General features: G+C 39.6%; 1 protein-coding gene, 15 non-coding genes and 1 pseudogene across 16 annotated transcripts; 12 read left to right on the top strand and 5 right to left on the bottom strand.

Annotated features, from left to right (window-relative positions):
• Positions 1 to 2,179: 2,179 nt before the first annotated feature.
• Trnan-guu (transfer RNA asparagine (anticodon GUU)) lies at positions 2,180 to 2,253 on the bottom strand. Its single transcript has one exon. It is a non-coding gene; the product is annotated as a tRNA-Asn (tRNA).
• A 247-nt stretch (positions 2,254 to 2,500) lies between these two features.
• On the bottom strand, positions 2,501 to 2,572 carry Trnad-guc (transfer RNA aspartic acid (anticodon GUC)). The gene has a single exon. It is a non-coding gene; the product is annotated as a tRNA-Asp (tRNA).
• Positions 2,573 to 3,322: 750 nt separating this feature from the next.
• Trnat-cgu (transfer RNA threonine (anticodon CGU)) lies at positions 3,323 to 3,396 on the top strand. The gene has a single exon. It is a non-coding gene; the product is annotated as a tRNA-Thr (tRNA).
• Positions 3,397 to 4,852: 1,456 nt separating this feature from the next.
• On the top strand, positions 4,853 to 4,925 carry Trnav-aac (transfer RNA valine (anticodon AAC)). Its single transcript has one exon. It is a non-coding gene; the product is annotated as a tRNA-Val (tRNA).
• Positions 4,926 to 5,455: 530 nt separating this feature from the next.
• Positions 5,456 to 5,527, top strand: Trnad-guc (transfer RNA aspartic acid (anticodon GUC)). The gene has a single exon. It is a non-coding gene; the product is annotated as a tRNA-Asp (tRNA).
• Positions 5,528 to 7,178: 1,651 nt separating this feature from the next.
• Positions 7,179 to 7,251, top strand: Trnav-aac (transfer RNA valine (anticodon AAC)). Its single transcript has one exon. It is a non-coding gene; the product is annotated as a tRNA-Val (tRNA).
• Positions 7,252 to 7,887: 636 nt separating this feature from the next.
• Trnav-aac (transfer RNA valine (anticodon AAC)) lies at positions 7,888 to 7,960 on the top strand. Its single transcript has one exon. It is a non-coding gene; the product is annotated as a tRNA-Val (tRNA).
• A 2,006-nt stretch (positions 7,961 to 9,966) lies between these two features.
• On the top strand, positions 9,967 to 10,039 carry Trnav-aac (transfer RNA valine (anticodon AAC)). The gene has a single exon. It is a non-coding gene; the product is annotated as a tRNA-Val (tRNA).
• A 1,329-nt stretch (positions 10,040 to 11,368) lies between these two features.
• On the top strand, positions 11,369 to 11,440 carry Trnad-guc (transfer RNA aspartic acid (anticodon GUC)). Its single transcript has one exon. It is a non-coding gene; the product is annotated as a tRNA-Asp (tRNA).
• A 777-nt stretch (positions 11,441 to 12,217) lies between these two features.
• Positions 12,218 to 14,674, top strand: LOC149103900 (uncharacterized). The gene has a single exon (XM_089273538.1). It carries the CDS (start codon positions 12,892 to 12,894, stop codon positions 14,554 to 14,556), a length of 1,665 nt encoding a protein of 554 aa, XP_089129664.1. The 5' UTR covers positions 12,218 to 12,891; the 3' UTR covers positions 14,557 to 14,674.
• On the top strand, positions 12,287 to 12,359 carry Trnal-aag (transfer RNA leucine (anticodon AAG)). The gene has a single exon. It is a non-coding gene; the product is annotated as a tRNA-Leu (tRNA).
• A 1,082-nt stretch (positions 14,675 to 15,756) lies between the features above and the next one.
• LOC149103902 (uncharacterized) lies at positions 15,757 to 16,834 on the bottom strand (annotated as a pseudogene).
• A 2,347-nt stretch (positions 16,835 to 19,181) lies between these two features.
• Trnad-guc (transfer RNA aspartic acid (anticodon GUC)) lies at positions 19,182 to 19,253 on the bottom strand. The gene has a single exon. It is a non-coding gene; the product is annotated as a tRNA-Asp (tRNA).
• A 549-nt stretch (positions 19,254 to 19,802) lies between these two features.
• Positions 19,803 to 19,876, top strand: Trnat-agu (transfer RNA threonine (anticodon AGU)). The gene has a single exon. It is a non-coding gene; the product is annotated as a tRNA-Thr (tRNA).
• Positions 19,877 to 20,817: 941 nt separating this feature from the next.
• Positions 20,818 to 20,890, top strand: Trnav-gac (transfer RNA valine (anticodon GAC)). Its single transcript has one exon. It is a non-coding gene; the product is annotated as a tRNA-Val (tRNA).
• Positions 20,891 to 24,264: 3,374 nt separating this feature from the next.
• On the bottom strand, positions 24,265 to 24,336 carry Trnad-guc (transfer RNA aspartic acid (anticodon GUC)). Its single transcript has one exon. It is a non-coding gene; the product is annotated as a tRNA-Asp (tRNA).
• Positions 24,337 to 25,138: 802 nt separating this feature from the next.
• Positions 25,139 to 25,212, top strand: Trnat-agu (transfer RNA threonine (anticodon AGU)). Its single transcript has one exon. It is a non-coding gene; the product is annotated as a tRNA-Thr (tRNA).
• Positions 25,213 to 25,578: the final 366 nt, after the last annotated feature.

Consider the following 25,578-nt stretch of genomic DNA (forward strand, 5'->3'; position numbering starts at 1 on the left):
GAATTCACAGTGCTCTCAAGAATGTCTCCGTAACGCAATCAATTAGCGCGCTCGGCTGTTAACCGAAAGGTTGTTGGTTCAAGCTCACCCGGGGACGCACAGTTTTGCTTTATAATCTTTTTTCCGAAATCAATGTAAATTAAACGTTTCCAATTTCTAGGCACTATATTAATCATTGAGTTCTTAACCATTTCTTAACCCCACAGCTTGAACAATACTTCATTAGTCAGTGTTGAGACTAGTTTTCACCTACAATCTTGGTCAGAAGCATCAATGATGAAGCAATGATGTACTGGCGCCAAACCAGAGATGCGCCATTTTTTCCATCATTAAAATTGGGGGACGGGTGGTCTTAAACTTTCATTTAACCTGTCTAAGATAATCTTGAACAGAATAAAATAAGAAATAAAATCCCCCCACTGAAATAATGATGGACTCCATTTTTTCCGTCATTGAAATGGGGAAGGGGTGGTTTTAATTTTTCATTTCAATTATTTACGATTTTGACTCCAAGTTAAGCAAAACTCCCGTAAAATTGGCTCTATTTCTGTGTCTCCCACTCTCACCATACCCTTATTTTTTCTGGTATTAATTTAAATTAAACGTTTTCCATTTCAAGCTGTTTATCAATCATTTTGTTAAGCAATTTCTTTAAACCACTGCTAGAGCCATACGTCATTGCAATAATCTGCCATGAGGACCATGTTGACCTGCCTATCTCTGTAACTACACAGTTGTGTATTTCTTCATAGGTAGTGTCTAGAGAACATTTTAGGTTTGCAACCCCCAGCTCATACTGGGCTTTCCGGGGCACATTTACATCGCCACGACCCATCCGCAGCTCCAAAATACTCACGATCAGTAAAACTGCAAGAATGAATGGTTTTTCAAGCCTAGCTGGAGAAAGCCATGTCCTTTTTTTCTCCTTTCCGTTGTTGTTGTTGTCATTGCTGTTTTTGTTTTTTCACATGAACTGTTTATGGTATCTTGCTTTATTCCAGGCAATTTATTTTCTACCAAAGTGATATTGTGTGAACCTTAAACATATAGAAATCAAAAGAGCGTTCTGACGCATTTTACCCGAAACTGAAACAAACTAACAAAAAAGGTAAGAAATGGAAAAGTAAATGTAGTGTAAATGAAAAAGTACATCGAGCCCCAGTCTCCCGCGTGACAGGCGGGGAAACTCACCACTATGCTACTGAGGAACATGCCAGATTTGCATTAATAACTAGACTCAACTCCTTGAATCTGGCAGTTGATTCGTTGAACTCAGGACTATTTTTCTTCCCCCAATATTTAATATCTGCTGTTTTTGAGAGTATCTCTGTTGCTTATTGTAAAAAAAAATCATTTATTCGTTCAATCAGTCTGTCAAAAATAGTAAGAGAAGAAAAAGTAGATATTTCCGATTAAAATATTGATGTATCCCTTCCTCCGCTGCGGGGGAATGGACACCCGGTCTTCCGCATGACAGGCGGGGATGCTCACCTCATTATTACCGACGAGAGTATCTCTGTTTTCTTATTTCATTTATTCCTTCATTCAGTCTGTCAGTCTATTAATTAGTCTGTCGGTCTCTCGGTCTGTCGGGCTGTCGATCTTTCGGTATGTCGGTCTGTCAGACAAGTCTGTTAATCTGTCAATCTGTATGTCGGGACGCCATCTAATAAAACAACAGGATATTTTCATGTGGTTTGCGTAGTGTATGGTTATCACGTCCGCCTAACGCGCTGAAGGTCGCCGGTTCGAGCCCGACCGGAAACAAACTTTATTTTTCTCAATTCCATTTTCTCTTTCTTTCCATTTTCATTCCCTTTTTGAACTTTTTGAGTAAATCTTGCTAAACAAGGAAGACTATGATAAACAGCTAGCTTTTACTTAAGCTTCGTATTACACTCACGTAAGACGCAGTTAAGTATATCATGTAGCCCAGGAGATGTCAAACCATATATGCGCCCGCAAAACAGCAAAATTGCGATGGCACGTTAACTGATCATCGACCAACCCTAAATTGCAACATCGATCTGATCCACTACTTCAACTCGCTTACGCAGACACGGATTAAAAAGGAAAGTGGATTCACAGCTTCTAGTTCTACTGATAATAAAATTGGAAAAAGATCCCTCCCGCATCGTTCTATTCTATTAGGAAAAAAAAGAATGACAGGAGATTGAATCGTCCCCGGGTGGGCTTGAACCACCAACCTTTCGGTTAACAGCCGAACGCGCTAACCGATTGCGCCACGGAGACCTCTATGAGATCGATGGGAATTTGTAAAAGAATCAGTGAATTATCCTCCTCTGCTATAAAAACAACAATTTAACTGAAGAAGTTCGTTTTTGATTTGATTTGTTTTTCGTTGTTATTGTTTTAATGTATTTCAATCAGTATAACGGTATTACTTCTATTTATTTTTAACAAAAATTGAGCAACCGACTTCAAAAATCTAAAAACAAAAAAGCCGAGAAACTATTTCAAGTCCATGATATATTTAATCCTCCCCGGCGGGGAATCGAACCCCGGTCTCCCGCGTGACAGGCGGGGATACTCACCACTATACTACCGAGGATTTGGCGTAAAACATTGTGAACAAGATGCCTGTTTAAACTCAGAATAAATGGAGGTTTGCTGGTTTGAAACTAACTTTGCTCTCAAGAGTTCCTTTCTTATTAAGAGAAAAGTTACAGTACATAAAGGATGGGAGCGAGAGAAAGAGTCATGGAGCTTTAATTATATTAGTGTGTTAATGGAGAAATGGGTTATGACCTTACTTTTTGTATCCCAGGCCAATCAATATTTTCACTTAGTGACCCATCCTACCCAAGAAGTTATTACACAGTCCGCGACGAAAAGTTTTGTAGAAGGTAAAGGCTAAATTGCCATAAAACTAACTTGCGTAAGACAGGTGATGGGCTGTTTAAACTATCGCAAAAAGAGAGTCGAGAAAAGTCTTAAAACGAGAAACTTTTCTGATAAAAGAAGGATATATATATTAAAAAAAAAATTCTTTTTGGATATTTTGGACATTGTAGTCAATCCTTGTAGTTTAATTCATGGCTCCTAGGGGTTTTCATGCAATAAACATCCGCTTTTTCTGAATCAAATTGGGTGCAAGAGGTCCTATCAATAGAAGTCTTTGGCACTCTGGATAAAGTATCCTGAGAGCTTTTCTCGAATAAATAAATACTCACATGAAGAAGTGTATACGAATCATTAATTCTGGGAGGTGCTATTTCAAAAATTATCTTGTAATCTTCTATTATACTAAGGTGTAACACATTTTTATTGCCTTAGTGTATTGTATTGTATCCTCAAGGAGGGCGCCGTAGCTCAGTTGGTTAGAGCGCCTGTCTCGTAAAACGGAGGTCATGGGTTCAAATCCCATCGGTGCCTGTGAACTAATCCTTCTTTTCAACCATGATATCTTGTTTTAGTTGCCAATTTTACTAACATTTTTCATACTCTTAATGTGAGAGGTTTATAATGGCCCATTCTCTTTATGATACAAGAGTTCAAGGAGTCATGGTAGTTGTACCATTAAAACAAATATCCAGTCCAAGATGATGAATACAACTATACCATGATTCCCTCCAAGTATGTCTCAGAAGGAATTAGTACTTCACAAATTTCGTTTTTGTTCGAACTGTAACAGGATTCAGTAAATGCTGTACATCATCAACTGACAAACCACAACATTGACTGCGACTCTGCTCAGTGCTTAACCTACAGTACAGACTATTTTCAACGACTGACTCTGGAAAGCTGGTACACTAGCCTAGAACAAACGCCTCTTAACAGATGTCAACAACTACCGGCGCCTTACAAACGACTTATCCATGACAGAAACGAAACCGACAAACGGACTTCTAACAGACCGACTTAACAATACACGGACCAAAAACCGACCTATTTGACTAACAACAGACGGATCGAAACCCACCAATGACTGATGACAAACTTTACACGAGTCTTTCAGCCAATACCATCATGGCTATACTCACCAATCACGTTCAACGGACCAGACTTATAAGATCATCGACTGACAAACACTATTCACTTGACTCTGAAGATGACTTCCGCTCAGGTTGTCGAGACTTCAGTCACCAACAACAGTTCTTTTCAGAACTACACTCACCCGGACGATCACACTATACGAACTACTGTAACAGGATTTTAACGACGTTCCGCCAAATCTCTGCATTCCGGCTGCGCATTCACACTGCCACGGCTCATAAGTAGCTTCAAGAGTACGAGGATGAAACTCCGCTCCTGCCAAACTAGAAAATGGTTTCTCGTTCTCTTCTCTTTTTCTCCTTTTCTTTTTCTTTTTTTTTTATTTTTCTTAAGTTAGTTATAATTGTCCCGCTTTTGATGACCTGCTTATGTTATCTGCCCGTTTCCAAGTAGTATTTTCTGCCGCTGATACCGTCTGACGGCTATCAGAAAAACGTTCAGAGGCATATTGCCCAAAATTTAAATACCGTAATCCACGAATTAGCGCCTCCCCTCAAATACGCGCCCCCTTCGAATAATTGGCTCCCCTTCCATCGGCCAAAATTGAAAATAAGCGCCCGCCTCCCCTCCCTCTGTTTTATGGAAGACTATTGAGACAACAGAGGATGCATAGTTTTGGTCGTGCTCAATCACAAGCAAGTGATTATCGACTTATTGTATCACTGCGAATTGACGGATTGTCGTAACGGATAGTAATGAAGATCTACTGAGTCATTCATTTGCAGCAGGTCTATACACCTACCAGAGGTGTTCAGTATATTACGTAGTTCTTCAAGAGAGACAGGATCCGAATGGGGCTCGAATGCTTCCAGAATGAGAAAGATGTGTGTCAGTGGTTTCCGTAGTGTAGTGGTTATTACGTCCGCCTAACACGCGGAGGGTCGCCAGTTCAAGCCCGGCCGGAAACAGGCTTCTTATATTTTTTTTTTCTCTTTATTTCAATAATTTCTCTATTTTCTGACAACCATAATGTTTCATTTTTCCTGGCCATGATACGCTTCTGGATTCAACGAATGCATTGTCTACCAAATTGAAAACGACTAGCCCTGAATTAACTCCTTTTCCGATAACTAATTGAGAACCCATCACCCGTTTCATGCAGGCTCCTTTTTATGGCAATTTACCTCTACCTTCGACAAAACTATTCTTCACGGTGTGTGCAATAACTTCTTGGGGAGCATGGGTGACTGAGTAAAAATACTCATTCGCCTGGAATACAGGAAGCAAGACCATAGCCCACTTCTCCATTAACACACTGATTACAGCTACATGACTCTTTCTCTCGCTCCAATCTTTTATGTAATGTTACCTCTTTTTTCCTTCATAGATAATGAACTCTTTAGAGTAGAGTTTGTTTCAAAACCAGCAAACCCCCAATTTTTTCGAAACAGTGGTTCTAAATTGAACAGGGCATCTTGTCCAATGCTGTCATCCCAAATCCTCGGTAGTATAGTGGTGAGTATCCCCGCCTGTCACGCGGGAGACCAGGGTTCGATTCCCCGCCGGGGAGGATTGAATATATTTTTGATTAGAAATAATTTATCCGCGTCTTTATATTTGTTTTTATTATCATATTTGAGATCGGTTTGTCAATTGATATATAAATTTTTCTCATCCGGATTAACAGATCAAATCAAAAAGGCACTTTCATATAGAGTTAACCTCACTGCGCCTTTCCCTCTTGGACATAATTGTCCATAAAAATGGCTATGCCTGAACTTCTTCAGCTGAATTATTGTTGTTATAGCAGAGGAAGAAATAATTCAATGGCTCTTTCCCTAACTAAATTCACAGTGCTCTAGTAAATGTGTCCGTGTTCATGCATGACGAGATTCATGAGGATCTGAAATCATGGACCCCTGCCGATGTTCTACGGTTGAACTGGTTAGTGCGTTCGGCTGTTAACCGAAAGGTTGGTGGTTCAAGCCCACCCGGGGACGCACTGTTTTGTTTATAATCTTTTTTCCGAAATCAATGTAAATTCAACGTTTCTCATTTCTAGGCGCTATATCAATCACTGAGTTCTTAACCATTTCTTGAAACCAGAGCTTGAACTATACCTCATTAGTCAGCGTTGAGGCTAGTTTTAATAATGGACTCCATTTTTTCCATCATTGAAATGGGAAGGGGTGGTTTTAATTTTTCATTTAAATTGTTTACGATTGTAGTAGTAGTAGTAGTAGTAGTAGTAGTAGTAGTAGTAGTAGTAGTAGTAGTAGTAGTAGTAGTAGTAGTAGTAGTAGTAGTAGTAGTAGTAGTAGTAGTAGTAGCAGTAATTTAGTATTAATGTAAATTAAACCTTTCCTATTTCAAGGCGTTTATCAATCATTTTGTTGAGCAAATTCTATAAACTACTGCTTGAGCCATACGTCATTGCAATAATCTCCCATGAGGACCCTGTTGACGTTCAGGCCTCTGTATCTACACAGTTGTGTATTGTTTCATAGGTAGTGTCAAGACAAATTTTAGTTGTAAAACAACGAGGATGAAGGGTTTTTCAAGCCCAGCTGGAGAAAGCTATGTCCTTCTTTTATCCTTTCCGTCTTTCTTTCACCTCTAGTTTTTCATAATTGTCATGTTATTGTTCTTGCTGTTGTTGTTGTTGTTGTTGTTGTTGTTGTTATTGTTGCTGTTGTTGTTGCTTTTTTCTCACTTGCACTGTTTATGGCATCTTGCTTTATTCCAGGTAATTTATTTTCTAACAATGTGATGCCGTCTGAATCTTAAACATATAGAAATCAGAAGAGTGTTCTGAGGCATTTTACCCGAAACAAACAAACTAACAAAAAAGGTAAGAGAAGAAAAAGTACATATATCAGATCAAAATATATTTCCATCCTCACCGGCGAGGAATCGAACCCCGGTCTCCCGAGGAACATGCCAGATTTGCATTAATAACTAGACCCAACTCGTTGAATCTGGCAGTTGATTCGTTGAATTCAGGACTATCTTTCTTCCCCCAATATTTAATATCTGCTGTTTTTGGGAGTATCTCTGTTTCTTATTGTAAAAAAAATCACTTATTCATTCAATCAGTCTGTCAGTTTGTCGGTCGGTCGGTCGGTCGGTCTGTCGTTCTTTTCGTCTCTCAGACAAGTCGGTCTGTCTGTCAATCTGTATGTCGGAATACATTCTAAATTAACGACAATGCATTTTATGTGGTTTCCGTAGTGTAGTGCTTATCACGTCCGCCTAACACGCGGAATGTCGCCGGTTCGAGCCCGGCCGGAAACATACTTTATTTCTTTTAGTTTCAGTCTCTCTTTCTTTCGCTTTTCTTTCGCATCTTTAGTTTTTTTTATAACTGTCCTGTTGTTATTTTTGCTGTTGTTGTTGTTGTTGTTGTTGTCTTTCTTTGTCACTTGAACTGTTTATGGCATCTTGCTTTATTCCAGGTAATTTATTTTCTACCAATGTGATGCCGTCTGAATCTTATACATATAGAAATCCTGAGAGAGCGTTCTGAGGCATTTTACCCGAAACAAACAAACAAAAAAGGTAAGAGATGAAAAAGTACATATAAAGTACATCGAACCCCGGTCTCCCGCGTGACAAGCGGGGAAACTCACCACTATACTACTGAGGAACATGCCAGATTTGCATTAATAACTAGACCCAACTCCTTGAATCTGGCAGTTGCTTCGTTGAACTCAGGACTATTTTTCTTCCCCCAATATTTAATATCTGCTGTTTTTGAGAGTATCTCTGTTTCCTATTGTAAAAAAAATTATTTATTCGTTCAATCAGTCTGTCAGTTTGTCGATCTGTCGTTCTCGCGGCCTGTCGGTTTGTCGGTCGGTCGGTCGGTCGGTCTGTCTGTCAATCTGTATGTCGGAAACATTCTAAGATAACAATAATTCTTTTCATGTGGTTTCCGTAGTGTAGTGGTTATCACGTCCGCCTAACACGCGGAAGGTCGCCGGTTCGAGCCCGGCCGGAAACATACTTTATTTTTCTTAGTTTCAGTCTCTCTTTCTTTCCCTTTTTGAACTTTCTGAGTAAATCTTGTTAAACGAGGACGACTATGATGAATAGCTAGCTAAGCATAGGCTTCTTATTAGAACACACAAGATGTACTGTGAACGCGCTACCCGCCGATTGGGCATGATTATGCAAAGCGATTTTATGCCCAAGAAGAATCCAGCGTTTATGATCACAGAGAGCTGTTTTGAACTGAGTCATTCTCTTAGTCCTCAGATCAGGGGCAGCTCCTCGCTTTCTCTCCACCTTTTGTTTACCGATTTTCTACCCACCGTTTCGACGTTTCCTCAGTGCCCCCACTAACCTGGAAACGGTCTCTGATGATGATTAGTTACACTTATCGTTTGTTCAGTGGCTAGTGTGCGATATGAGCTCTTTCCTCCGCAGAGAATTAAAGGGTCTTTTCATTGGTGCGGAAAATGCGTGAAAGGCATTTTGCGCGTGCGTCCACCTCGAACAACTGATTATAGAGAATGGTTCTATAGTAAAAGTCATTGAGACATGACTATTTTATTGACATTGCATTTCTTAGCCTGTCTGTAATGCCACATGATTTCTTGTCCTAAAACAAAGGGGGGCTAAAATGCCATAAAAATCCACATAAAGCGATGGGTTGTTTAAATAATCGAAAAAGGATGGTCGAGAAAAGTCTTAAAACGAGAAACGTTCCTCATTAAAGAAGGATGTATATATTAGAAAATAATTATTTTTGGAATATTTTGGAAATTATAGTCAATTGTTGTAGTGAATTTATGACGGATAATACCTGGGTCGGCTTCATTAATTTAACTTCTAGGGGTTGTGCCTGAGAGCCTTTCTCGAATCAATAAATTCTCACATGGAGAGGTTAAGTCTGGGAGGTGCTGTTTGAAGAATTATCTCACATCCTCCTATAATACTTAGGTGTAAACACATTATCATTGTCTAAAAAAAGAGGGAGGGCGCCGTAGGAGGTCATGGGTTCAAATCCCATCAGTGCCTTGATTTAATCCTTCCTTTCAACCCTGATATCTTGTTTTAGTTGCCAATTTTTCCAACATTTTTCACATTTTCAATGTGAGAGGTTCATAATGACCAATTCCTTTATAAAACACAACTAAAGGGAATCATGGTAATTGTATTCATCAAAACAAATATCCAGTCTAAGATGATGAATACTCCCTCCAAGGATGTGTCAGAAGGAATTGGCCATTACTATTAGTAAATACTTCACAACTTTCGTTTTCGTTCGAACTGTAATACTAAAAAATGCCCATTAAAGGGGGATTCTAACAACGTTCCACCAAACCTCCGTATTCCGGCCGGCGGCGCATTCACACTGCCACGGTCCATCCGTAGATCTAAGAGTACTAAAACTACGAGGATGAAACTCCGCTCCTGCTAAACCAGAAAAAGGTTTCTCGTTCTCTTCTTTTCTTTTTTCTTTTTTTTTTTTTTTGTTCTTTTTTTCCCAGCTTTTCTTTAGTTATTTATAATTGTCCCGCTTTTGACGACCTGCTTATGTTATTCCACTCAAAAATATATCCAGTCCACCCCGGCGGGGAATCGAACCCCGGTCTCCTGAGTGACAGGCAGGGATATCACCACTATACTACCGAGGATAAGCCATAATATCATGGAAAGAAAAGAATTCAATGCCTATAACTGCAGGTGATTTGTTGATGCAGTGCATTTGTATTCCTCACATAAAGTCGGTTGTTTTCGAGTGTATCCCTATTGCTACTGATTTCTCTCCTTATAAGCCCTTATAAAAAAAATGAAATCAGTCGGTCAGCCATTTATTCACTCATTCATTCACTCATTCATTCATTCATTCATTCATTCATTCATTCATTCGTTCGTTCGTTCGTTCGTTCGTTCGTTCATTCTTTCATTATTCGGTCAATCAGTCAGTCAGTCAGTCAGCTTGTCAGTAAAAATTTTAACTACATCCGAACGTTGCCAAAATGAGAACCATAAATTTCAGTGGTTACCGTAGAGTAGTAGTTATCACGTCCGCCTAACACGCGGAAGGTCGCCGGTTCAAGCCCGGCCGGAAACAGGCTTGTTATATATTTTTTTTCTGTTTATTTCACTTACTTCTCTTTTTTCTTACAACCATGATGTTCCATTTTTCCTGGTCATGGTACGTTTCTGTATTCTGTATTCGACTAGCCCTCTAATAAACGTTTCTGGTTGCAAGGCTTTTCTCACTCCTTTTCCGATAACTAATTGAGAACCCATCACCCCTTTTCTGCAGGCTCCTTTTCATGGCAGTTTACCTCTACCTTCGACAAGACTATTCGTCACACACTGTGTAATACCTTCTTGGTGAGCGTGGGTGACTGAGTAAAAATACTAATTTGCCTGGAATACAGGAAGTAAGACCATAGCCCATCTCTCCATTAACACACTGATTAAGGGCCCATTAACTGATCTTTTCGAGCCGTTGCTAGTGAAAATTTATTCTCATATAACCTCGTCATTTTTAGTCACTTCAGAGTTATTTCATGTGTTTTAACTTTTTCATGATCGGCAACACCAGTGATGACGTCATCAGGCCACGCCCATGGTCATGTGACTAATACTGAAAAAACGCAAAGGCTCCCGGGCAAATTACTTTATCGGAATTTTTTTCATTGATTTAATATTTTAATTTAAATCTTCATTACGCTATGCATAGATTTTGTTTTATTTCTAAAAGGTGAGATTTTGAGAGAATTTCAAAATATTAAAAAGTTCGTAATTTTCTGAAAAAAGCATGATTTTGAAAAAGAAATGCATAGCTATGTTTCCAACGTTGGTTTTAATCGAAATCCGTCAAAAAAGGCTGGATTTAAGGAAAACCCGCGTTTCCTTTAGCATTTAAAGAAACCGGAAGTGCGCCCAATATATATTGGAAGTTACCCTATCAGCGCGTGCGCAATTTACACTTCCAGCACACTTCGGTAAGATCAAACAAAGCCACACAGAGTTAGTTTTTCTCTTTCTATTGCTCTTGTTTTTCTGTCTTTCTCTTATTTTGTCTTTGCTTGTACTTTTTTTACTTTGCATTTTGTGAAACAAAGAAAAACATCTAAAATGTGAGCGAATTTGGAAGTTATTGAGTTATTTTAATTTTCTGCGCTCAGGCTGACGTAAGCGACCAGAAGTGAAATTTCACCTCCTTAGCAACGCGCGCGAGCGCGCGAATAAATCGGTTACTGGGCCCCTAAAGCTATATGACTCTTTCTCTCGCTTCAATCTTATATGTAATGTTACTTCTTTTTTTCCTTCATAGATAATGAACTCTTTAGAGTAGAGTTTGTTTCAAAACCAGCAAACCCCCAATTTTTTCGAAACAGTGGTTCTAAATTGAACAGGGCATCTTGTCCAATGCTGTCATCCCAAATCCTCGGTAGTATAGTGGTGAGTATCCCCGCCTGTCACGCGGGAGACCGGGGTTCGATTCCCCGCCGGGGAGGATTGAATATATTTTTGATTAGAAATAATTTATCCGCGTCTTTATATTTGTTTTTATTATCATATTTGAGATCGGTTGGTCAATTAATATATAAATTTTTCTCATCCTGATTAACAGATCAAATCAAACAGGAACTTTCATATAGGGTAACCTCACCGCGCCTTTCCCTCTTGGACATAATTGTCCAAGAAAAATGGCTATGCCTGAACTTCTTCAGTTGAATTATTGTTGTTATAGCAGAGGAAGAGATGAAGGTAAAAGATAAAAAAGTACATATAAAGTACATGAAAAAGTACATGTAAAGTACATCGAACCACGGTCTCCCGCGTGACAGGCGGGGATACTCACCACTATACTACTGAGGAACATGCCAGATTTGCATTAATAACTAGACCCAACTCGTTGAATCTGCCAGTTGATTCGTTGAATTCAGGACTATTTTTCTTCCTCCAATATTTAATATCTGCTGTTTTTGAAAGTATCTCTGTTTCTTATTGTAAAAAAAAAATAATTTATTCGCTCAATCAATCTGTCAAAAAAGGAAGAGAAGAAAAAGTACATATTTCCGATTAAAATACTGATGTATCCCTTCCTCCCCTGCGGGGAATCAAAACCCGTTCTTCCGCATGATAGGTGGGGATGCTCACCTCATTATTACCAACGAGAGTATCTCTGTTTTCTTATTCATTTATTCGTTCATTCAGTCTGTCAGTCTATTAGTCTGTGGGTCTGTGGATCTGTCGGTCTGTCGATCTGTCGGTCTGTCGGTCTGTCAGACAAGTCTGTCAGTCTGTCAATATGTATGTCGTAACGCCCTCTAATATAACAACAGGGGTTTTTCATGTGGTTTCCGTAGTGTAGTGGTTATCACGTCCGCCTAAGGCGCGGAAGGTCTCCGGTTCGAGCCCGACCGGAAACAAACTTTATTTTTCTTAGTTCCATTCTCTCTTTCTTTCCATTTTCATTCCCTTTTGGAACTTTTTGAGTAAATCTTGCTAAACAAGGAAGACTATGATGAACAGCTAGCTTTTGCTTAAGCTTCGTATTACACTCACATAAGACCAGGAGCCATAATCGGGGACGGAGACCGTAAGCGCGTGCCATTTCTAGTATTGGGGTTGTCCCTATGATATGGGACAATTTTTCTATTTTAGAGCAAATAGCCCTTTTTACAGTTCCCGACGCCATGTTGGAATAGTAACCGCGCAAACATGATAGCGAGGTTGCCGGTGACCCGCGAAAAACAAATACAGTGTATACAGCTGATCAGGGAAGGCTTTCCACGTTTAATCGCTTGGAAAATGGTTCTAGTTCACAAGGATGTGCAGATTTCAACACTAGAGGATTTCCAGTAGTTAAAAGCGAAGGATTTAAAAGAGATTTTGCGTTCAAATTCGGAAACGACGGGCGGAACGAAAGCGGACTTGGTGTTAAAAGTCTACGCAATACTCATGCGAAACGTATTAACACCGGCCGCTAATCAACAGCAAAATGCCGATAATAGTGCTCAAAATGACCAGGATTCTAGAGGCGACTTCAAGTACGATGAAACTTTACGACGAATCTATGCTCTTGGATGGTCCACTGATTTGCGACAGCTTCCCGAACTAAATTTTATACAACTTTACGATTACCTTGTTGTGTCAACTCGCAAGTACCGCCACATTGTGCTGAAGGGAACAAATTATACGAAACTAACATCTTATCAATTTTTCTTTGAAGGGAACGTTAAAAGACTTGAAAGCAAAACTCACGAGAACAAGACGTACGTAAAAGCCAGTGTTTTACCATCGATGAAAAAGACGCCTTATAGAGTTGTCGTCGAGTTCACACCTCAGTGTGATTTTTTACGCGCAGCTTGTACCTGTCCTGCCGGGCTTGGTTCGCATGGTAAGGGAAAGTGCAACCATGTTGGAGGTGTGTTATTTGCCTTAGAAGATTTCACACGTCGAGGTCTGCAAAATCATTCCGAACCACTATCTTGCACATCGCGTCTTTCAGTACGGGTTGTCCCACGCAATCAGAACGTCGCAGCCAAACCCCTCGACCAGATCTTAATAAAACCAAAGGGGATAAAGTTCGACCCAAGACCGCCACAACAGCGTAAAATAGACGAAGAAAGGTTCAAAACTTTTAGCGAGAACCTTCAAAACTGTCTAGCTTCGAGCTCGTTTTTTCTCTTTCATGACATTAAATCAAACTACTCTGAGATGTCAGAACAGCAAGTGTCAGAAGAGCAAGAGGAAAGTGTTGCGTTCACCGACAGCTATGACATAGCAACTAATCGTTTCAAAAGTATGATCGATGAGCATGTCTCTAGTCTAACCATTACCCCAGAGGAGATACAAGAGACTGAGAGGCTGACCAGAGGACAATCAAAAAACAACTTGTGGTTTGAAAAAAGAAAAACTGTACTGACAGCCTCAAATTTTGGAAATGTAGCTAAAACAAAAGTCAAGCCGTCAAATAAATTAAAAGCAATGCTCTATGGTAACTTCACAACTGAAGCTGTGCAGTATGGAATCGAAAGTGAACAGAAAGCTGTTGATTTATTCAGAAGGGAAATGAGCAAGGATGGGATTACTGTGGAAGTGGAGGAACCTGGATTATCACTGTCTAAGGACAAACCATACCTTGGAGCAAGCTTAGACAGAATAGTAACTATGACTGACACTGGTGAAAAATGGGGCATGGAAATTAAATCTCCATTCAGCAAAGCTGGCATGACTGTTGATGAAGCTTGTAAAACAAAGAATTTTTTTTTGGAGAAACTAGCTGATGACTCAGTAAAACTCAAAAGGAACCATAATTACTTTTGTCAAGTTCAAGGTCAGCTGTACTGTTCCATGATGCCCCTTAAAGGAATTTTTTTTGTAGTGTACTTTGGAGAAGACATGCCACTGTTTACTGAAAAGATCCACTTTGAAAATAGCAGATGGTTTAATGATTTTCTACCAAAGATTGATTATTTTTATCGAAGGGCTTTCTTTCCTGAGATGCTAACCAGACGAGTTCAAAGAGGAAAGGTACTCTACCTACATGGTGGTTGGCTACCATATGGACAATACTCCTGTTCAAGAAATGGTTTAAAATTACTCCTTCAAAGGGAAAAGTAAGGCCAACAATAAAAAAAAATCAAGGAACATTTTAGCTTTTCATTCAAAAAACATTCTTAAGTATGCACAGTACAAAAAGTACATGCTATTTTAACTTTTAAGGAAATGCATTGTTGTAAAGTGAACATTTTTCAACCATAATAAATAATTTTTCTATTGAATCTCAGTGGTTATACATTAATCAACAATAGCTACTTATTTAGAATGCAAAATTAATGGAAGCTAAGGGTCTGATTACATGAACAGCCTTTGGTTCCCTGTGGTTGGCTAGATGCATTCTCGGTCTGAGATGCCAACTCACAGTCGATAAGACCTTGAGCTTGCACTCTAATTGCTAAGACTTGCTCCAGTGCTCTTCAAACTTCCACTGTCACATGAAGCATAAGCATCTAAATTTAACTGCAATGCACGATATATGAGCAAACGTGTACTGGGTATTAAATTGCTTCTACTTTGATTACCAGATGATAATAAGGACTAGACTAACCAGGCCAGCATGGCTCAGGTAAATGTAATCAGCCCTTAAGCCCTTAGATATGCCCTAAATTATTGAATATATTTCTATTAAGTATACAAAAAATCAGTGCAGGAATCATAATGAAGGATTACCAGGCAGTAGTAAAGGGGGTAGAAAGTTTGTCAGTAAACCACAGATGGTTGCAATTTGTGTCGCATAAGGGCTTAACGTATTGGGTAAAGTCCCATCTAAAACGTGGTACGTCTTAATGCGGCCAATTGCACGCTCCACATGAATGCGAAAGGAAGCAATATTCATTGTTTCTTCAGTCTCAGCTGCTGTCATTTGATCACGCCAGCCAAAAATGGTGGCATGTTCACTGTAACACCAGCCGGTACAATACCGGAAATGTCAAACCCACGATCAACCATCACATTATCACCTGCTTGTAACAAATTCAATACGCCGCTCTCTCTTGTGATTTGTTTCTCAGATACACGTCCGCCCCGGAGATCTGACAAAAAAGTCACCTGACCATTTGGGGTTACCCCCCTAGCAACTTCCAAGTATTGTGATGTTTGTAGTCTGACCATGTCTCAGACTGGGGTAGCATTGTAGAAGGTCGCTGAGTAAATAGTTCAGTACAATCTAAAATTATCCTTGTGGTTGCATACTGGGCGAACTCCTTGGGCATGTTTTTGCGAACAAGCTCCTGTGTGGGAAACGGAAACATGTCTTGGAGTTCAAAGTACAACAAATTTATCCAAGTGATACATATCCTGGATACCAGGCTGGTACTGATCCCAAATCTGTCTGCAAGGTCTTGGACAAAGAGACCAGCCTTCAGTCTCATAAGCACAAGTAGAAACTCATCCAGATAAGAGAGCTTCCTTGAAGGCCCAGGTTTACGCTTGTTTTCATCATCTTGATAAGGCTGCCTTTCCTCGACTAAATTTTCGCCCTTCCAGTATTGCATTTTAGAAAGCTTCGGTCCAATGTACTTGTAGAAGCTGATTAATGCCTCATAACTTGGGAGCCGGTGTAAAATAACACAGCAGCATTGTCATCTTTTATTTTTTCAAGAGAAAATTGACGTCCCAAAAGGACTGCATTTTCCTTTTCAGCTTCACTGAGCTTTTCTTGGCAGTCTGCTAGCTGAGTTTCAAGCAATGCAATTTTTCTTTGCAGCTCAAGAATAACATCAGGGGGCTCACACTCCACTTTTTCAGCAGCATGTTGATCACACTGTGAAAATGAAACATCAGCATCAGCTGATGTATCACCAGGGGTTAATACTGAGTAAGCTCCAACTACCAATGCTGATACCGCTACTCCAGCTGTCTCTGGAGATGGCTCATCAGTCGCTTGTCGCATTCTTTTCCCCGGTGCCTTTCTTTGCTTTGTTACAGTGGTCCAGCTAAATACAGATGGCTCTGCACCTTAAATTTTAAAAAAGAAGCTTTATTTAAAGGTAGCAGAAGGGTAATCATTTGGCGTAACAAAAGCTGAACAATATCACAAACCTTTTCTTAAATCCCAGCGACCAGAAAGTTTTTTCGAAATATCTTCGGCTCGGAAATGTTCATGGCAAAGAACAGTAGAGCTGGAAACTACAAATCCATCTTGTCCATGCCGCCGCTTGATGAGAGTACACCAGCGATTCCTTCGCTGAACATCCTTCGGAAACTCGAAGAAATGATAACTTGTACGAGAGCCGTTTGCATCATAGGCGCTATTATTGCAACCAAAAGCCGCACAATACTTTCCTCTCCTTTTCACAGGGGCTGGTAAAATTTCTTCGGCGCTTAAACTTTCATCCATTTCACTATAGAGTTCAGAACCTGATAGCACGCTCGAGAAATCGACCAAACCTTTTTGTGACGCTCCTATCGAGTCACCGGCAGCCTCGCTATCGTGTTTGCGCGGTTACTAATCCAATATGGCGTCGGGAACTGTAAAAAGGGCTATTGCACCATCGCCTGCGGCACACGCGCGTACATGCTGCGAGGATTTTTGCGGATGTCGCGTGGGGGAAATGGCGTCCGAAATTCCCGAAATTTTTCATGTTTTTGGCCCACAACTCAACGCGTTTACGTCTGTTGGAATTTTGCTTAAGTATTTTCGTCGTAAGCTGCTCCAGTTTGAGGGAAGTAAGACAGTGTCGAATTTAGGTATGCTCCGCTTTAAGCTTATATATATCGCTGACCAAGTTGTGTTCCGATGCTTCTTTTACATGAGCTGTACATTACTCCACTTAAATTTCACATATGTGGAAGATTAACAGCTTTTCCATGACACAGCAAAACACTAGCTGAATATATTTAGATATAGCAGAGTTTCAGAACTTCATAGTTTCTGCTCCCTCCTCTTGCCACACGCTTGCGAGGAATTTGCCAGTCTATCGCGACCGAAAACAAAACAAAATAATTGCTAGTTTGAGTTTCGCCTGAATCGTAAACAACGCTTGATGTTTCATCAAGGCCCAATAACTTTACGTCCGTAGATACCACTCAGTTTTATTTCTGTAAAAATCCAGTAAATTGGCTGTTGTCGATGGATGAGAGCGCCCGCCGATGCGTATTTTGTACAGTCAGTAGTGACAAATTGGATTTCCGCACATTCGTGTGAAAACGTACATCGAACTCAAACAATAACTCTATAGTTTTTAAATATGTTTACGATTGATAAATGTTTGAGAACATATTAAAAGCTAAGCTGAAAATATGTGAATAAAGCAGAAATAATCAGCAAAGTTACGATGACGCTCTCTTTAATCAACTTCGAATAACGATTTCGATTTTGTTGATCGAGTTATCAAAACTCCTTGTCTATTTTCATTTTCGCAGTGTAAAAATTCACTCTGTTGAAGAAACACACATGATGTTAGTAGCCTTTTTGCGTTCGTGAAATTTGTTGTAGCATCTCAGCACAAAAGATAACGAAACAAATCTTTGTCAAGATTTGTAGTTGACAATTGAAAACACCGACTCGGACTTGAAAGTGCACGAGCTGCACTATGCAAACGAGCTACTTGTCAGACTTTCCTTTCGAAAACTTTTGCAAACTCCCCAAACAAGCAGAAACAATAAGAAACCACCCAAACAGGTTTTGGCTATAGTTGAGCATTGTCTAAGAAACTCACAAATTAACTCGATACCAGAGAAGAGAGTTTTCTTGCTATATTAAGTCAGAACAAACGCAAAAGCATACGCGTAAGCTTACAACTAGCGCGAGCAGATTTTATTATTCATTCCCAGCGCGAGATTGAAGTCTTGTTTTCGACCCTGAAAAACCTACCTTAGTCCGTTAGCTCAGAACAAAAAACTACATATAAGCGCCCTGGTTCTTACTCCCTGCCTTATTCCCTGCCATCGCTGTGAAGAATACGCAAGAAAATCTCTCAACTCTTACTATTTGATCACGCAACGGGACAACATCCACGCGGAAGCCCCCGACATGTGCGTGGATCCGCGCGAATATATGACGTCAGGATGGCGCAATTTGTTCTAACAATAGAAAAATTGTCCCATATCATAGGTGCGCGCGGATCCTAAGACTTACGGTCTCCGTCCTCGATTATGGCTCCTGATAAGACGCAGTTAAGTATATCATGTAGCCCAGGAGATGTCAAACCATATATGCGCCCGCAAAACAGCAAAATTGCGATGGCACGTTAACTGATCATCGACCAACACTAAATTGTATCATCGATCTCATCCACTACTTCAACTCGCTTACGCAGACACGGATTAAAAAGGAAAGTGGATTCACAGCTTCTAGTTCTACTGATGATAAAATTGGAAAAAGATCCCTCCCGCATCGTTGTATTCTATTAGGAAAGAAAAAAGAATGACAGGATATTGAATCGTCCCCGGGTGGGCTTGAACCACCAACCTTTCGGTTAACAGCCGAACGGGCTAACCGATAGCACCACGGAGACCTCTATGAGATCGATGGGAATTAGTCAAAGAATCAGTGAATCATCCTCCTCTGCTATAAAAACAACAACTTAACTGAAGAAGTTTGTTTTTGATTTGATTTGTTTTTCGTTGTTATTGTTTTAATGTATTTCAATCGGTACAACGGTATCATTTGGTTTTGTTTATTCTTAACAGAAATTAAGCAACCGACTTCATAAATCTAAAAACAGTCCATAATATATTTAATCCTCCCCGGCGGGGAATCGAACCCCGGTCTCCCGCGTGACAGGCGGGGATACTCACCACTATACTACCGAGGATTTGGCGTAAAACATTTTGAACAAGATGCCTGTTTATTTATTCCATTCTAAAATTACAAAGATCAATATAACTGAAGTAGATAAGTAAGAGGAGAAATGGAAAAGGGCAAAAATATAGCAAGCTAATTAGATGCCCTTGTTTAAATAAAATTTAAAGTTTCTCGTCTCAAAACGAGAAACTTTTCCGATAAAAGAAGGATATATATATTTTTTTAAAAAAATTATTTTTGGATATTTTGGACATTGTAGTCAATCCTTGTAGTTTAATTCATAACGGATAATACCTGGATCGGCTTCATTAGTTTGGTTCCTAGCGGTTTTGATGCAATAAACAACCGCTTTTCCTGAATCAAATTAGGTGCAAGAGGTCCTGTTATTAAAAGTGTCCTACGAGCTTTTCTCGAATAAATAAAATACTCACATGGAGAAGTGTATACGAATTATTAACTCTGGGAAGTGCTATTTGAAAAATTATCTTGTAATCTCCTATTGTACTAAGGTGTAACACATTATTATTGCCTTAGTGTATTGTATTATATCGTCAAGGAGGGCGCCGTAGCTCAGTTGGTTAGAGCGCCTGTCTAGTAAACAGGAGGTCATGGGTTCAAATCCCATCGGTGCCTTGATTTAATCCCTGTTTTTAAAACTGACATCTTGTTTTAGTTGCTAATTTTACCAACATTTTTCATACTCTTAATGTGAGAGGTTTATAATGGCCCATTCTTTTTCTGAGACAAGAGTTCAAGCAATCATGGTAGTTGTATCCATTAAAACAAATATCCAGTCCAAGATGATGAATACAACTACCATAGGATTCCCTGCAAGCATGTCTCAGAAGGAATTAGTACTTCACAAATTTCCTTTTTGTTTGAACTGTAACAGTACAAAAATGCCGATTAAAGGGGGTATTCTAACGACGTTCCGCCAAATCTCTGCATTCCGGCTCCGCATTCACACTGCCATGGCCCATCCGTAGCTTCAAGAGTACGAGGATGATACTCCGCTCCTGCCAAACTAGAAAATGGTTTGTCGTTCTCTTCTCTTTTTCTTTTCTTCTTTTTCTTTAGCTAGTTATAATTGTCCCGCTTTTGATGACCTGCTTATGTTATCTTCCCGTTTTCTAAGTAGTATTTTCTGCCCGTGATACCGTCTGACGGCTATCAGAAAAACGTTCAGAGGCATATTGCCCAAAATTTAAATACCGTAAATCCACCAATTAGCGCCTGCCCTCAAATAAGCGCCCCCTTCGAATAATTGGCTCCCCTTCTATCGGCCAAAATTGAAAATAAGCGCCCGCCTCCCCTCCCTCTGTTTTATGGAAGACTATTGAGACAACAGAGAATGTATAGTTTTTGCCGTGCTCAATCACAAGCAAGTGATTATCGACTCATTCAATCACTGCGAATTGACGGATTGTCGTAACGGATAGTAATGAAGATCTACTGATTCATTCTTTAAAGCTCAACAAACCTTGTGTAGCAGGTCTATAGATCGGCCAAAGGTGTTATGTCACGTAGTTCTTCAAGAGAGACAGGATCCGAATGAGGCTCGAATGTTTCCAACGGTTTCCGTAGTGTAGTGGTTATCACATCCGCCTGACACGCGGAAGGTCGCCGGTTCAAGCCCGGCCGGAAACAGGCTTGTTATATTTTTTATCTCTTTATTTCACTAACTTCTCTATTTTCTTACAACCACGATGTTCCATTTTTCCTGGCCCTGGTACGCTTTTGTATTCAGCGAATGCTTTTTCTACCAAATTGAAGACGACTAGCCCTCAATTAACGTTTCTGTTTGCAAGACTTTGCTCACTCCTTTTCTGATAACTAATTGAGAACCCATCACCCGTTTTATGCAGGCACTTTTTTATGGCAGTTTACCTCTGCCTTCGACAAGACTATTCGTCACGGACTGTGTAATAACTTCTTGGGGAGCATGGGTGACTGAGTGAAAATACTAATTCGCCTGGAATACGGGATATAAGGCGATAGCCCATCTCTCCATTAACACACTGATTAAAGCTATGTGACGCTTTCTCTCGCTTCAATCTTTTATGTAATGTTACCTCTTTTTTTCCTTCATAGATAATGAACTCTTTAGAGCAGAGTTTGTTTCAAAACCAGCAAACCCCCAATTTTTTCGAAACAGTGGCTCGAAATTGAACAGGGCATCTTGTCCAACACTGCCATTCCAAATCCTCGGTAGTATAGTGGTGAATATCCCCGCCTGTCCCGCGGGAGACCGGGGTTCGATTCCCCGCCGGGGAGGATTGAATATATTTTTGATTACAAATAATTTCTCCGTGTCTTTATATTTCTTTTTATCATTATTTTTGAGATCAGTTGGTCAATTAATATATAAAATTTTCTCATCCTGATTAACAGATCAAATCAAAAAGGAACTTTCACATAGGGTTAAAGTCACTGGGCCTTTCCCTCTTGGACATAATTGTCCAAGAAAAATGGCTATGCCTGCACTTCTTCAGTTGAATTATTCTTGTTATAGCAGAGGAAGAAATAATTCAATGGTTCTTTTTCTAACTGAATTCACAGTCCTCTCAAAAATGTCTTCACAGCGCGCTCGGCTGTTAACCGAAAGGTTGTTGGTTCAAGCTCACCCGGGGACGCACAGTTTTGCTTTATAATCTTTTTTCCGAAATCAATGTAAATTAAACGTTTCCAATTTCTAGGCATTATATTAATCATTGAGTTCTTAACCATTTCTTAACCCCACAGCTTGAACAATACTTCATTAGTCAGTGTTGAGACTAGTTTTCACCTACAATCTTGGTCAGAAGCATCAATGATGAAGCAATGATGTACTGGCGCCAAACCAAAGATGCGCCATTTTTTCCATCATTAAAATTGGGGGACGGGTGGTCTTAAACTTTCATTTAACCTGTCTAAGATAATCTTGAACAGAATAAAATAAGAATTAAAATTCCCCCACTGAAATAATGATGGACTCCATTTTTTCCGTCACTGAAATGGGGAAGGGGTGGTTTTAATTTTTCATTTCAATTATTCACGATTTTGGGTCCAAGTTAAGCAAAACTCCCGTAAAATTGGCTCCATTTCTGTCTCGCCCACTCTCACAATACACTTTTTTTTCTTATGTTAAAGTAAATTAAACGTTTCCCATTTCAAGCTGTTTATCAATCATTTTGTTAAGCAATTTCTTTAAACCACTGCTAGAGCCATACGTCATTGCAATAATCTGCCATGAGGACCATGTTGACCTGCCTATCTCTGTAACTATACAGTTGTGTATTTCTTCATAGGTAGTGTCTAGAGAACATTTTAGGTTTGCAACCCTCAGCTCATACTGGGCTTACCGGGGCACATTCACATCGCCACGACCCATCCGCAGCTCCAAAATACTCACGATCAGTAAAACTGCGAGAATGAATGGTTTTTCAAGCCTAGCTGGAGAAAGCTATGTCCTTTTTTTCTCCTTTCCGTTGTTGTTGTTGTCATTGCTGTTTTTGTTTTTTCACATGAACTGTTTATGGTATCTTGCTTTATTCCAGGTAATTTATTTTCTACCAGAGTGATGTTGTGTGAACCTTAAACATATAGAAATCAGAAGAGCGTTCTGATGCATTTTACCCGAAACTGAAACAATCTAACAAAAAAGGTAAGAAATGGAAAAGTACATATAGAGTAAATGAAAAAGTACATATAAAGCACATCGAACCCCAGTCTCCCGCGTGACAGGCGGGGATACTCACCACTATGCTACCGAAGAACATGCCAGATTTGCATTAATAACTAGACTCAACTCCTTGAATCTGGCAGTTGATTCGTTGAACTCAGGACTATTTTTCTTCCCCCAATATTTAATATCTGCTGTTTTTGAGAGTATCTCTGTTGTTTATTGTAAAAAAAAAATCATTTATTCGTTCAATCAGTCTGTCAAAAATAGTAAGAGAAGAAAAAGTACATATTTCCGATTAGAATATTGATGTATCCCTTCCTCCGCTGCGGGGAATCGACACCCGGTCTTCCGCATGAGAGGCGGGGATGCTCACCTCATTATTACCGAGTATCTCTGTTTCCTTATTTCATTTATTCGTTTATTTAGTCTGTCAGTCCATTAATTAGTCTGTCGGTCTGTCGATCTGTCGGTATGTCGGTCTCTCAGACAAGTCTGTTAATCTGTCAATCTGTATGTCGGGACGTCATCTAATAAAACAACAGGATTTTTTCATGTGGTTTCCGTAGTGTATAGTTATCACGTCCGCCTAACGCGCTGAAGGTCGCCGGTTCGAGCCCGACCGGAAACAAACTTTATTTTTCTCAATTCCATTTTCTCTTTCTTTCCATTTTCATTCCCTTTTTTGAACTTTTTGAGTAAATCTTGCTAAACAAGGAAGACTATGATAAAAAGCTAGCTTTTACTTAAGCTTCGTATTACACTCACATAAGACGCAGTTAAAAATATCATGTAGCCCAGGAGATGTCAAACCATATATGCGCCCGCAAAACAGCAAAATTGCGATGGCACGTCAACTGATCATCGACCAACCCTCAATTGCATCATCGATCTGATCCACTACTTCAACTTGCTTACGCAGTCACGGATTAAAAAGGAAAGTGGATTCACAGCTTCTAGTTCTACTGATGATAAAATTGGAAAAAGATCCCTCCCGCATCGTTCTATTCTATTAGGAAAAAAAAAGAATGACAGGAGATTGAATCGTCTCCGGGTGGGCCACCAACCTTTCGGTTAACAGCCGAACGCGCTAATCGATTGCGCCACGGAGACCTCTATGAGATCGATGGGAATTCGTAAAAGAATCAGTGAATTATCCTCCTCTGCTATAAAAACAACAACTTAACTGAAGAAGTTCGTTTTTGATTTGATTTGTTTTTCGTTGTTATTGTTTTAATGTATTTCAATCAGTATAACGGTATTGCTTCTATTTATTTTTAACAAAAATTGAGCAACCGACTTCAAAAATCTAAAAACAAAAAAGCCGAGAAACTATTTCAAGTCCATGATATATTTAATCCTCCCCGGCGGGGAATCGAACCCCGGTCTCCCGCGTGACAGGCGGGGATACTCACCACTATACTACCGAGGATTTGGCGTAAAACATTGTGAACAAGATGCCTGTTTAAACCCAGAATGTTTCGAAATAAATGGAGGTTTGCTGGTTTGAAACTAACTTTGCTCTTAAGAGTTCCTTTCTTATTAAGAGAAAAGTTACAGTACATAAAGGATGGGAGCGAGAGAAAGAGTCATGGAGCTTTAATTATATTAGTGTGTTAATGGAGAAATGGGTTATGACCTTACTTTTTGTATCCCAGGCCAATCAATATTTTCACTGAGTGACCCATCCTACCCAAGAAGTTATTACACAGTCCGCGACGAAAAGTTTTGTAGAAGGTAAAGGCTAAAATGCCATAAAACTAACTTGCGTAAGACAGGTGATGGGCTGTTTAAACTATCCCAAAAAGAGGGTCGAGAAAAGTCTTCCAACGGGAAATTTTTTTGATAAAACAAGGATATATATATATATATATATATATATATATATATATTTTTTTTTTTTAAATTATTTTTGGATATTTTGGACGTTGTAGTCAATCTTTGTAGTTTAATTCATAACGGATAATACCTAGGTCGGCTTAATTAGTTTGGCTCCTAGGGGGTTTTGATCCAATAAACAACCGCTTTTCCTGAATCAAATTGGGAACAAGAGGTCCTGTTATTAGAAGTGTCGTACGAGCTTTCCTCGAATAAATAAATACTCACATGGAGAAGTGTATACGAATTATTAACTCTGGGAGGTGCTATTTGAAAAATGATCTTGTAATCTCCTATTATACTAAGGTATAACACATTATTATATCCTTAGTATATTCTCTTGTTTACTCAAGGAGGGCGCCGTAGCTCAGTTGGTTAGAGCGCCTGTCTAGTAAACAGGAGGTCATGGGTTCAAGTCCCATCGGTGCCTTAAATTAATCCTTCTTTTTAAACCTGATATTTTGTTTTAGTTGCCAATTTTACCAACATTTTTCATACTCTTAATGTGAGAGGTTTATAATGGCCCATTCTTTTTCTGAGACAAGAGTTCAAGGAATCATGGTAGTTGTATCCATTAAAACAAATATCAGTCCAAGATGATGAATACAACTACCATGACTCCCTGCAAGCATGTCTCAGAAGGAATTAGCACTTCACAAATTTCGCTTTTGTTCGAAATGTAACAGGATTCTAACGACGTTCCGCCAAATCTCTGCATTCCGGCTGCGCATTCACACTGCCATGGCCCATCCGTAGCTTCAAGAGTACGAGGATGATACTCCGCTACTGCCAAACT

This window comes from Orbicella faveolata, unplaced genomic scaffold (genome assembly GCF_042242905.1).
Source record: "Orbicella faveolata isolate gen_17 unplaced genomic scaffold, um_ofav_v1 contig_35, whole genome shotgun sequence".
Classification (NCBI taxonomy): domain Eukaryota; kingdom Metazoa; phylum Cnidaria; class Anthozoa; order Scleractinia; family Merulinidae; genus Orbicella; species Orbicella faveolata.